This window comes from Siphateles boraxobius, unplaced genomic scaffold (genome assembly GCF_051911475.1).
Source record: "Siphateles boraxobius isolate OS27281-9 unplaced genomic scaffold, OSU_SipBor_1 31, whole genome shotgun sequence".
NCBI lineage: Eukaryota > Metazoa > Chordata > Actinopteri > Cypriniformes > Leuciscidae > Siphateles > Siphateles boraxobius.
Genome location: NW_027508931.1, coordinates 3,213,447 through 3,227,292, shown reverse-complemented (window position 1 = coordinate 3,227,292; position 13,846 = coordinate 3,213,447). Strand labels below are relative to the sequence as shown.

Sequence of the window (13,846 nt, the reverse complement as noted above, 5' to 3'; positions counted from 1 at the left end):
ACAATCTCCATTTATTATTTTATTCAGTCTCATTAATTTAATCAAAACCCTCATTGTGTTAGAAAATAAAGCTTTTATTACATTATATGTGTGGAATATATGAATATGCAGTGTACTGTAGTTGACATCTTTTTCAAAAAGATTAGTTTACTAGTTTTCCTACTTCAATTATTGAGTTCTACTTTGGCAAGCTGCAGTTTTAAAATAGCTTTGCCAACACTGGATACAACCTGCTTGATTTATTTTTTATTTTTATTGATTTAAGTTTTGACAAGTACAGTAAGTTTTGCTACCCGTGACATTTGCAAAAGCTCTGCATCAGCACATATATGAAGTACAACGCATAACAGTCAAGAAATAATTATTATAGTATGATTCACCTGTCAACAGCAATCCCTTGACTTCACATCTTGCCCCTTTCTCTCTGTGGTGCACGTGTGTATATACATAGATGCAGCGGTATCGGAGAGAGACTCTGATAGAAAGGAGAGCCGGGTGACTTGTGAGGACGGAGAACAGAGTGTGACCAGTCATGACGAGAGGGTGGGAGAGGAGGATTTAGATGACGACTCCATCTTCACCTGTGACAACTGCCAACAGGACTTTGAGTGCCTGGCAGACCTGACCGATCACCGTACCAACCACTGCCCAGCAGGTTTGTGAATGTGTTGTGTTTCTCCACTGTCTTTAAAGCCAAAGTGCATTTTTTTTCAATGCATCCTTCTATCCCTGTTTAATGTGCCATTTGTGGGGTAACTTGGAGATTGCAACTTTAACATTTTTGAATCAGACTTGAGAATGGATGATTGTTGGCACAGCATTCAAAGGTTTAGTTTACCCCAAAATAAAAATAATCCCATAATTTACTCACACTCAAGCCATCCTAGATGTATATGACTTTCTTCTTTCAGCCAAACACAATCAGAGTTATATTAGAAAATATGCTGGCTCTTCCAAGCTTTATAATAAGGGGAGGGAATAGAGCCTGAGTTTTTGAAACTCCAAAAAGCGCATCTATCCATCATAAAAGTAATCCATACGGCTCCAGGTGGTTAATAATAAAAGCCTTCTGAAGCTAAGCTATCAATATAATAATATTTATTATAAATATAAAACATCCATATTTATAATTTTATAAACTATAATCACTGGCTTCTGGTAACTGCTATAATCGAGTATAGTTCCGGCGGAAGAGTGACCTCTCACCCGACATGTAATGTAGATGAGAGTAGACGCCTCTCGCGGTTCAAACAAATAGGGCTTGGCTTCAAACTCAAGCTCCTCCAACATTTCTCTTTAAAACATCTCGTTTTAGACTTCTAATTCATGACCGGTGTTTTGTTTTGCTCTTTCCTCTGTGCTTCTGCGTTCGTCAATACGTCACTCTTTAGCCAGAACTAGACTCGCGTACGGCCGTTACCAGAAGACAGTATTATAGTTTATATAGATTATAGTTTATAAAGTTATAAATATGGATATTTTTCATACAGAAACACATTGCTTCGCTTCTGAAGGTATTTATTAACTCCCTGGAGCTTTAAGGATTACTTTTATGATGGATGGATGCGCTTTTTTTTGAGGTTCAAAAACTCAAGCTCTGAAGAAAGTCATTTACATCTAGGATGGCTTGAGGATGTGTAAATTATGGGATAATACATTTTTTTGGGTGAACTAACCCTTTAAGATAACCTTTTCGCCTACAATAACTTTTTGATGATGCAAATAATTTTGCATTACGTTAGTGGGCAAAACCACCTGTTTAGCCCTACAATGGCAGACGGGTGGAAGTGGTTAGTAAACCTACTTAAATCATTAAAAATGATGGGGAATTATTTATTTTTTTGCAATTTCGTGTGGTTATGCTATTGGCACTGAAATTATACACTGCTTTAATTTCTTATTTCTGAGGAAATCATATTGGCAGGAGGCAGAAGTTGGTATAGTTTTCGAAGCGGTGGGGTTACTTAGAGGCCGTTAACTGTTCTGGAGTCAGTATGCTCCCTCAGGAGAGGGGTGTTTTAAAGCTATCACGCAATACACGCACACAATAGCCGTTATTACAATCGCGGTAATTAATGAAACGCTGAAAGCGAGCCTGCAGGGGCATCTGCTTCCTAGCAGATTAATCAAGGGCCTCTCCTTAACGAGCATAAAATCTGAGGAAAAGAGGGGGAGAGGTTGATATATATAAATGTAAGAGAGAGAGAGAGAGAGAGAGAGAGAGAGAGAGAGAGAGAGATGCCACTCCAGCAGTCAAATGCAGAATGTTTATTGAATCATCTTAAAGTATCTTTTCAGCTATATAAAATTCTCAAAATATGATGCTAGTGGATTGTTTATATCCACAGCCCTCATCATACCAGAGCACACATGTTTCTGAGGGGACACAATACAGCATGACACAACCCCTTCCCCCATGTCCTTCCATTATTTTGGCTACTTCCAAAGTAATGAAATCATGGCCCTGGATTTTAGATGCAATCTCAGTCTTGGAGTCATCAGAGAGCTGCATGTTGTGTATTGGAAGGGAAAAATAAAGAGTGAAATGAAATGACAAAATGCAGTTGTTCCCAGGAGTGTGCGATCTGAAGATTGTAAAAGAGGGTGCTTCTCAATTGGAAGGATGCGTCACAGTAAGACTGCATATTTTGGCTGCCATATCATCAAAGTCCGTCAAAGGACTTCTCATTTTAAAGGATCCTTTTAAGGCAGGCTTAATTTCACGTCCTTCATTCGGCCTGTTTTGAAGGATGCATCAACTGTATCCTTCATGTCCTCCAATCACCCACAATCCTTTGCACACTTTCCAGTTCACAAAAAAAGAATTGTCAGAAAATGAATCGGCACTGTGGTTGTCCAATTTCACTACGTAATGCAAGATATAAAAGTTTTCTTTTGTTTTGTTGTAAATTAATCACATAATGCTAAACTACATTATGTAAACCGCTGGGAGACCCCAGATAGGAAGGCAGTTAATATAAAGGTTTTTTAATATAAAGTATTTTTCAAAAATATAATTTTAATAGATTTTTCACATCGTGACTGCGGGGTCGGAAATATTTATGACGTTGCCATGTGCATTTAATATACCATTTCATTGTAACATTTAATGCTGAGGAGGACTCTAGCCTAGAAGCCTTCAATGGACTGGAATAGGAAGGTTTGAGAAGCACCCATAATCTGGTGCCGTGTCTGTTATTAGTATTTCTATAATGTTATATATTTTATTAATATTAAAATGAGCTTTAATTTTTATATTTTCCGTTTTCGTTTTAATTGAGTTCTTTAGTATGTAATTTTGTTATGTCTGTTTAGGTTTTATTTGTCTATATTTAAGTTTTAGTTTGGTTTCAGTTTTTATTTATTTTCACTTAGTAATTTTAGTGCTTAAACTTATTTCATTTCATTGCCAAGAAAACATTTCTAATTCTTGTTTTCATTGTTTTTCATCAAGTTGTTGTGTTTTATTTTATTTCAGCTTTATTTCAATAAACAAAAGTTGTTCATAGTTTTAGTTGAAAAACCCTGATTATTACTTTTTTAATTATTATTAGAGAATAATCTATTAAATTAATATATTGAATAATGCAGATTATTATTCAATATTAGTTTAAAACAATGTCCTATGTATTTTTATTTATAACAACAACAACAACAACAATAATAACAGTTAATAAAAAATGACTTGCAAACCCTTTCAAGTTTTTGACACACTCCTGGGAGCTGGTCTAGTGGGGGAGAGAGTGGCGTGCTGCTGGTGACTTCATCTGATAAGGGACAAACACGCCATTTTGTGTGTGTGTGTGTGTGTGTGTGTAAGGGAGGCCATGTTGTGGAGAGCAGTGGATGGTTCCCATGGCCCCAAGGAGAGCCTGGCCAATATCAGCACACCAGCAGAAGGCTCATAAAGCCACTCTATCAATTTACGGTTATTATTATGACCGCATGCCCGTCAGAGCAGGAATATTCTCGAGCACAGCCGTGCCACGCCACGGCATGAAATTAAATTTCTATTCCCTTAACAGAAGACACCGTGGCTATAGAATTACTCCTGGAATCCCATCATGTGTTTGTGCGTGCATGTGTATTTGGCATGTCCGCCTCGTATTTGTGCACCGTCCTCTTGTTTAGCTTCTCGACAATAATAAAACCTCTGATATTGTCGCTAACCATCCCTAACCAACATTGTCTTTCTCTGACTGTCCCTCCATCCCTCTCTTTTTCTTTTTCCCCCTCGCTGCCATTGATCGCTGCTAATATGAGTTTCACAGGAGACGATATTGGAGACGAGGAACGTCTGCCTTTCCATCCCTTCAAATGTCTTTGGCTCTGCCTGCCTCCATTACACTCCTAGCGTTTCCATCTCCTCCTACTTTCTTATATCACTTAAAGTTCTTGTGCTCTTTCACTTTTAGAGCGTTCAAAAGTCTATCACATTGAAAATCTGGGATACAATATAATTTTTAAGTTTTAGTATTTTTTTAAATTGAAACAAAGAAACATGATTTAACATGAATAAGAAATATGTCTGTTTCTGCACTGAATTTTCGGTCACAACAAATAAGCTAATTTCGGACATTGGTCATGTGAATCATTGTACAGATAGGCAGGTGTTCTTGCTTCATCAGGTTTTACTCAAATTTGTCAAGTTCAGACAGTTCAAATGCTCCTGTCAATAATGCAAATATTAAAGCAAAAAGAGATTATGTAGTTCATATAAATATTGCAATTCAACTTTTGTTTTAAAATTGTTTTAATTTATGAAAATGTTTTAAATTAGAAAAAAGTTTAAATGAGAGCATTTTCGTGAGTGTTCCCAAACTTTTGGGCCCCACTGTATGTTTTTAAGAGTGAGTTAATGTGTATTATCTTTATTTTTGGCACCACGGTTTTCTACACTACTGTTCAAAATTTTGGTGTTGGTCCGAATCACCAAGGCTGAATTTATTTGATAAAACAGTAAAAACAGTATTTATTTTTTATTTTATGTATTTTTCATCCAGTAGTCTTTGAATATAAAGTAAGATGACCGCATTCATTAGAAATAGAAATCTTTTGTAACACTATAAATGTCTTTGCTGTTACTTTTGATTAATTTAAAGTATTCTTGCTGAATAAAAGTATTAATTTCTTTCTTTAAAAAAAAAAAAAAAAACTGACCCCAAACTTTTAAACAGAAGTTTAAATAACCCTGCGTCCCGATAATATGTCTGTTTACAGGATTACAGTGTAAGTGTGTGTGTTTGTGTTAAATTTTCTGGCAGTTGGACTGCATTATATCATCTAGTGTGTGTTTATATTTGTCTGTGTGAAACTATCGGGTCATGAGTGTGGATTAGTGTTTGTGTGCACAAGTATGTGAATGTGTGTGGGTGATACAGGAGTGTGTGTGTGTGTGTGTGTGTGTGTGTGTGTGTGTGTGTGTGTGTGTGTGTGTGTGTGTGTGTGTGTGTGTGTGTGTGTGTGTGTGTGTGTGTGTGTGTGTGTGTGTGTGTGTGTGTGTGTGTGTTGTGTGTGTGTGTGAGTGTCATACTGTGGGCTGAGTCTGAAGGGAGGCTCTACTGGAAGAGGAATCTGGAACACTGGCTCCCTGAGGAGCGCTTGGAAAAAACCTCAGATCAAATGGAGAACATTCACGGCGCTGCTCCGCTCCACTGCCCTGCAACCGGCCAAGGTTGGGCCCTGGCTGTTAACAACACTCACCTCACTCTCTTGCTCTCTCTTTCTCTCTTTCTCCCTCTCGCCCCCTTTCCACATTTCTCCTGTGGCATTGTGCAGCTGACCCCTCCCTCTCTAGTCTGGAACAGAAGGCCCTATAGCCTCCTGGGTTTGGCTTAGTCGAAAAAAGAGGCCCAGTTTAGACTCCACAGCACAGCATGTGGACCAGTAGGCCCGTTCAGGTGTCCTCTCAGCCTTGTTTTTGCTATATGTGTAGCCTTTATCGGTCCACCTTATTCATGTGTTGTATATAGCGGTGCTGACCACCCTGCGAGCTTCGGAAACTCATGTGGCAGGACGGGGTGAGCAGGAGGCACAGATACCCACACACACACACACACACACACAGAGGTGACCGCTGCATGGCAGCTGAGCTTTTCTAGCTTGAAATTAGAATTCCTCCTCTGACCCATTTCTCACTCGATCAGTTCATATGTTGATCTGTATAGAAAATAAATGTCAGGATATGTCTTCCTGAAGTAGAGCGGACGAGAAAGACTGAAAGACTTCAGGGACTAAGCCAGAGAATGGTTGAGTGAAGCAGGCAGCCATGTGGGTAAACGAGAGAGCTGTCAGTCAGCTGGGGGGGCGGGCTCTCCACCTGTCAGATACAAATAGGAGGCGAGTGCTAATTAACCCGCCTTCAGAAGACTGAGGGGAACGGCAAGCGCTCCAGAGAGACAGACTGGGAGAGAGAGAGAGAGAGAGAGAGAGAGTTGATGGTGGGGGGGTTAGTAGTCAGTAGAAATAGCTCTACACAGCTCACACTCTCTCTGTCACTGCTCTGAGAAAGAAAGAGAGGGCGGGAAGATGAATGGCTTCTTTTTTTGGCCTTTTTGCCACTTTTATTTATAGGTGTAGTCAAGAAAGGACATGGAGTGATGGGTAGAATAAGGGGGAATAGGGTCAATAAATGTCACCAGCTGGATGCGAACTCGCATGGGCCGCGTATGCGCTAACCGTTAGGTCACAGCCTTGACAGTTACGTGTACTCTAAACTTCAAACTTGTCAGTACTCACTTTATTATTTAATTTATTCAAATTAATTTTTTATGAAGTTTTTATGCACTTAGAAATGTTTTATTTAAATAGTTATTACATGTAATTTGGAATTTTGTTTAATACTAGTAAAATAATAATTAATAACATTATTACACTTGATTCAATTTAGTTTTTATGCATTTGATTAAATATTATCTAAATATTTATTAAATGCATTTGTAATTTTTTGATTTTAAAACACTAGTATATTTAATAAACATTTAAATAAAGTATTTTTAAAATAAACACAGGACTTTGTGAAATGCGTTTTCTCCTGCATCTCCCAGCCCAGCTATACTTCATTTTCTGCGTGCCGCGAGCCTTTCAAAGACTAATCCTTTGGCCATGAGCGGGGAAAGTCGTGTTTGGCACATGCGCACTGTCTAATGGACTATGTTTTCAAGCTCTCAAGTCACTCGCACATGTGCTGCTGTACGTGGGCCGCGCGGACAGAAATATTGAGCTGTGTGCAACAAGTGATGACTCCTGATGATGGAAATTGCGTCGCACGGACAGTGCGCAGAGGTCGTGAACGCGGACAGCCAAAATATATTTTGGGCTGAAGTCTGTTACATTCAGTGCACACCAACTCATTTACTTCTATAGACACTCTCACACACACAGAGCGGTGTGCCCTCTCCTCTGCTGGGTGGCTAGGTGGGGAGTTGTGTGTCTGGCAGGCAGTTAAAGTGTAATGGGGGTATGTGACGGGCCTCGGGGTGGTTCGGTCCCCTGAGAGAGCAGTCACCCCCTTAATTTTTTCTCTAAACACACACTCGCCCAGGGCGCTTCATGTCATGAACACACATCCCTTTTCCTCATATATATCCTTCCATCCATCTGTCCGTATATCTGTCCTGGCCAACCGAAGACCCCCCAGCTGCCTGTCATCACGACAGCAGCTGAATCCAGGGAGGCCAAGACTCTTATTAAAGTTGCAGATCATTTTCCTCTCCCTTCATCCTACAAAGAAAGAGAGGAGTAGTTTGTAATTTAATCTTGCTGTGCAGAAAAAAAAAACTGAGCAAGGACAAATTAGTATGTTAAATAAGCTTTATTGGCATTAGTTTCTTAGTCACATGTTTTAAAAAATGTGGCTGGGCATAAATTTGTATGTTGAAGGAATTTTTCGGATTAAATACAACATATAAGATTTATTAAATTAAGCTTGATTGCTACAGAAAATAATTTTGACTTGGTTAGTGAAAACGAAATAAAAACGCAATTTCACGCTTACAGTGTAAGTCTGGTGCCCCTTTTCCAACGACTGGGGGCCAATCTTGGAGCCTTTTCGCTTGTCTCAGTTGAGCTGAAACAATTGGCTCCACTCTGTTACCTAAAAGCTACTGATCAAAAAATAAAATTATTTTATTAAAAATGTATTTAATGAAAATGATTTATGATTTCTATCATTTCACATATATTTCTCTCTCTCTCTCTCACACACACTCACACACACACACACACACACACACACACACACACACACACACACACACACACACACACACACACACACACACACACACACACACACACACACACAAACTATTTTTTAAATAACACAACATTGCATTAGAAGCAGTTCGTAATTGAACAAATACACTGAATTAAAATACTTCGGATATTAAAATAGATGTTAAAATATGTTTTTAAAATCTGTATTGCTCATAAACAGACTTTGTGAAGTATATTTGTGGATGGCTTTTAACATAACCAGTTACATCATTGTTCAACTGTCAAGTCAGCAGAAATGCTGTCTGAGGAGAGGTTTGCAGATCCTAGGTTGAGCTTCACAGCACACCCCATATTGCCTCAAAGTTTTCCATTGTAAGCACATAACTTTCTTTTTTTGTTTTTACAAATCGTGAGACGATCTGAAATTGTTGTTTGTTGTAATCGACAGCATGCCACCTTCGTCTTTAGCTGTATTTGCTTTGTGTGCGTTTGCGCCACCTATATCAGAGGAGCGCGAGTGTTCGCTTCTGTGTGTTTGCACAAATCAGACTACGCGTGTTCCCTCAAAGTGAGAGCTGCTTTGTGTGTTGGTCCTCCCTTACCCCCTCCATTCCCTTTCTCTCTCTCTCTCTCTCTCTCTCTCTCTCTCTCTCTCTCTCTCTCTCTCTCTCTCTCTCTCCATCTCTCTCTCTCTCTCTCTTTCTCTCTCTCAGAGCCAGAGGGTGGCCTGAAGATTCCTCCACTAAGCCTTTGGCACAGATACAAATGCAGTCACAGCTGGTTGTAAACTCAGGTTTTCCAGGGAGAGCAAGAGCCCTGCCTCCATAAGAGAGAGAGATTGAGGGGAGGGGAGGGGGCACAGCATGCAGGGAGAGAGAGAAAGGGAGGGGGTGAGACGAAGGAGGGTTGTTTCAAAGCACACTGGAAGTCATTTTTCATCACAGGGTTCATTTTTCACGATGAAGTTCTTTTCTCTCTCCTTTTTCTCTTTCCCCATCGCTGTCTTTCAGTTTCTCTTTTTCTTTTCCTCTCCTCCTCCATCCATACGTGACTCTACTTATCTTGTGTTTACCCCCCCTCGCTTGCTCTCCTAGCCCTAGATTTTCCTCTTCCCCCTCTTATAAAATATGGATAGCACCAGTTTTGGGAGAGTTGAGAGGCGCTCTGGCAGAGAGAGCAGTGCTCTGTCTCTGTAGAGACTCGGTTTGTGCATGCACCTAAACACTTCACTGAGCAATCTGTCAACATGTCAGCAACACATGTTTTGTAAAAAAAAAAAAAAAAAAAAAAAAGAGGAGAGAGGAAAAAAAAGAGGAAAAAAAGCGCTTCCAGAGGGAGTAATGGCTCCCACCAGGACTCCGAAAATGCTTTGAATTCAGCAGATTTCTATTGCGGGGGGACTCCCCTGGGGTGCCTTTTTTACAATGCCTGCATTTCAGAAATTTGAGCCAAAGACCCCTGGGGGCATCCTTTCATAATGCCTGAAAATGTAGGGTTATATTGTGTGCAGTTCCCCATGGGGCCTTTATTAATACCTGAATTCTGAGGGACTGGAAATTACACCGGGACTCTGTGGGGGCCTGCGCTCGCACCAGGAAGGGAAAAAAACTCTGTGGGGACGTTCTCTCTTCTCTTCCTTTTCCTTCCATCCTCTCCTCTCCTCTCTCGTTTTTTTTCTTTCCTGCTCCACGCAAGAGCGAAATAAAAGAATTTGCCAAAGGACACAAAAAAGGAGCGTGTGTGTGTTGGCGGCAGCGTACTTGTATTCAGCTTGCCTTCTCGGAGGGAAAAAATCAGCAGATTAAAAATGTATCTCTCTCTCTCTCTTTCTCTCTCGGCTGCTGTGTCGAGCAGGCGGGCGGAAGAGGGGAGAGTAAATATTTGGTCTGTCTGCGTGTGCCCAGGAAGAAGCCAAAATCTGTTGGAATATCCACACAATTTTTTTCCCGCTTGTTGGAGAGAGTGAGAGAGAGTTAATATTCCTGCCACCAAACGCACTCATTTGTATTCATTGGCTATACGAAGGGTGTGTACAGGCAAATAAATGTACAGATAATCAAAGTACACAATTACAAATCTATTTCTTTTGGTGCTCATCCACACCAATATGCATTATTCATCCTGGGGTTATTTGCGCAAGCTCTGGCCATGTTTCCTTTATTTTTTAGAGTTCAAATCATCTCTCTTTTTTCTGTATCACACACATGTACTAATGTATAAATATTACTCACTCATACATAAAGATCTGTGCGCGCCTCAGGAAGTGCAGTAGTTCAAAATGAATTTTCTGCAGATGAATTAAACTTTCCATTCCTGGATGTTGACTGCTCAACTTTGAGCCCCGAAGTCAGTTAGGGCTGTGTCTGCTCCCATTGAGCAATTGAATGAGTGCGTAGGTCCGTTCTAAGATGGCCGCCCTTTGTTGGTTTTCCGCAGGGACGAGGTCTTTGTCAGAGGCTCTGTGGGCGGAAGAGGTCAGGTGTTTCGGTCTTCCGTTGATCGCTTTGCGTCTTAGTTAGTGTTTTGTGTGAGAATGTGACCCCTGGTCGGTGGGTGTGACCTCGGTGACCCCGGGTATTAGAGAATAGAGCCATCACCAGGTTCTTTGCGGGGAGCCGCAGTAATGAGGAACAGCCTGTTCCCTCCAATTCAGTCCTGTTGCCCCCTCCTTCTCTTTCTGTCTCTCACCCTGTAGTGGATAACCCAAACTGCCCTCTTTCTCCATTTCTCCCTCTCTCCAGCTCTCCTGCAGTGTCCTTTCTCCCTTTCTCATTTTCTTTTCACTCACTCCCCACCTCCTGTTGAGTTCGGCCCATTTGCCCCCAACTCCCTCGCTCTCTCAATCTCTGGCTTCTCCATTATGGTTTGTGGCTACTAGCTGTGCTCCTCCACTCCTCACTGGCTCCCTATAGCCAGCTTAGCGTGGGCCGAATGTGGGCGTGGAGTGGGCCCCTGCAGATCCGGCCCTCAAGATGCGCCATTGCCGGCATTGTTATCATACAGTACGAAGATGTGGTCAGGTGGCGTGGTATGTCAACTCACCACGGAGCTGCAGACCTTGGGTTCTTGCACACATACACCTAGACCCGCATACTCTTTCACATTCTCACACTCAAGGGGCTCAAATCGCGCACACACAAGCTCTCACATACATACACACACTTGGTGCAGTGGAGCCAAAGGGCAGTGTGCCAGGGGGAGAGCTGTTATAATAGTTTTAACCCTGCGCTCAGGTGTGGCTCGCCTTTGTCAAGTGAAATGTCAGGAAAAGCAGTGCCCCTGGGGCGTACACACGGAGAGAAATGGGTAAGGCTGTCTGAATCCACACTCTTTTCAAAGAGCCCCAGTCTTTCCCCCTCTGTAGACAGACCAGAGTCCATTAACCACAGCCGCCAGCGTACATGCTCACACACTCACCCTTATTGACACGCACTCACTGATTCAGCACGTAGAGGTATGCATGCCAGTAGAGTTGGATAAATACACGCCAATGAGTTACTTTTAAATTGGTGTTCGTACAAATGTCTTTACAGGCCTTTTCCATAAGCTAGTTGTTGCTGTCTACATCTGTAATGGACCCTCATTATTGACAAATTTGGAACTCTACATAGGCAGCAATTTGAAAATAGTGCTTCTAATGTGAAGCACAATTGTTTCTGGTAGAGTGTGATGCTAACATATTGCTAAGCTAATGCTCTAAGCGTAACATTTTTCCGTCCAGTGACAAATTGTAAAGTTTTTCACTATGGTGATAGCCTACAAACAAATAACTCTAACCCTACCATAAACTCTAACCATAACCTTAGTGTAGTGGTGGTAGCACATCCTGATAGATAGCAATACTGTTTTCCACAATCAAATCCATTCAGATTTTTTTCTTTTGTTGACTGCATAATTGAGTTTGACCATTGAAATCAGTTGCAGAGGTTTGTGCTTAAATGGTTTATGAAAAACATGTGATTTTCTAAAAAGCTCAAAAATACGCTGTGCACATAGTTTACTTTTAATTAGATTTAAACCAGTTTATCATTACTTTTCTGTATAGAGCAGTGTATTTATAATTATCATCTTAATTGTCTTTAACTCTCTACACTCGTCCGCCATCTTGTATTTGTTTTACTGCATTCCTCCAGGAAAGTTTTGGGAAATTATAATCGCGTCCAGTAATTTTGGTTGTAATCAATCAAAATTCTCTTACACTTTTAACTTATTGACAAAGACAGGAAGCTTTTTTTAGCACTAATGCTTCATAAAAAATAGCAAAGGATACACATTAGGTATGTGATTTTATTTTTGACATTCTTGTACTGTATCATCTATGTATTTTATCACAGAGAATGATTGGAAATGTAGTTTACAGTCTTCATACATCACTAAAAGAGTTGTTTTTATTTTAATACACAAAGTTCGTTCAAACTTAATTGTTCAATCACCAATCACAATTACAATTTATCAATAACAATTTGTTTCTCACCAGTAATTGCTTAGATAAACAGCCCGCTTGGTTTTGGAACAGTACTTATTATCTGTTTAAGTGTCCTATCTCCTCATGATGAGACGGGCCATCTCTTCATGTGGCCTTATGATGTGGCGGCCAATCACAGTTTGTTTTGTAGTAACACGGAATGCCGGCCTCCACTCCTGTCAATATTACATCTCTTATGACTTATGATATTCACATCTCACATGAATGCAACATACATCACATATTCTCATTTTCGTAGTTACGTTATATCACAGTTGATAGTTTGCACACGGCCCTCACTCAGTAAGTGTCCACAAATGATAGAGAACCTCTTTTCCTATCTTCCCATGAGGACAGCCCCCCTTGGGGACCTCTGCCAGCCTCAGGCAGGCTCTCAAACACCCATTACGGCCTCCTTCTATCTCTCTCGCACATACACGCACTCATACTCGATGACGTCAGTGGCTGGTTGCTCCCCTGGGTGCCAGGAGCAGTCTTTGTTCCCCCTCGTTTTCCCCCTCCCCTCCAGTCCTGCTCCTCTCCATGTCCTTTGTCCCTGGAAATAGCCATCCAGCTAAGTGCCTGATTGGAATCCTTCGCATCTTGGCAGGGTCGCGAGGGGGGGGGGTGCCCGAGACCGCGAGGGAGTGAGAGATGGATGGATAGTAGGAGAATGAACAGAACAAGTCTAGATTTAGAGTGTAATATCGGATGAGGAAGGGCATGCACGTTGTTTTACCCCCCCCCCCCCTTCTTTCAGTGGAATTAGTGCGGTAGGTGTGTATTGTTTTGTCGAGGCTAGTGACAGTGGAGCTTTCCGGGAGAAACTGAAAAAGAGAAGTTCATGATGGGGGTTGAGTGTTCAAAGGAGACGCCCTCTATTGGGGTTAAAGATCTGGAGAATCCTTCTACTGTTCCTCCGAGCTCAGAGCCTTCGCTATCCACCCTTCCTTTGTAAAATATTTAAACCTGTTTCTCATTTCTGGGGAGGATAGGAAACTCACTGCTGAATAAGTAACCAGACCTGGGAGTGGGTGGCGTCGCAGACACAAACTCCACCTCGGAAAAGACGATAAATGCAACGCACACAACCCGACAAGAAAAAACTAAACCGTGGTGTCTCGCCTCTTTCTTTCTTTCTTTCTTTCTTTCTTGCCTTTTGTT

At 41.2% G+C, this 13,846-nt stretch overlaps 1 protein-coding gene across 3 annotated transcripts in view; it reads left to right on the top strand.

The window, feature by feature from the left end:
* Nucleotides 1-13,846, top strand: part of znf423 (zinc finger protein 423) — a 165,907-nt gene that overhangs the window by 46,331 nt on the left and 105,730 nt on the right. For all 3 annotated transcript variants that reach the window (XM_077193349.1, XM_077193348.1, XM_077193347.1), the window contains one exon: nt 452-655. In XM_077193349.1, the coding sequence (XP_077049464.1) occupies nt 452-655 (204 nt within the window). The remainder of the gene's footprint in view (nt 1-451; nt 656-13,846) is intronic.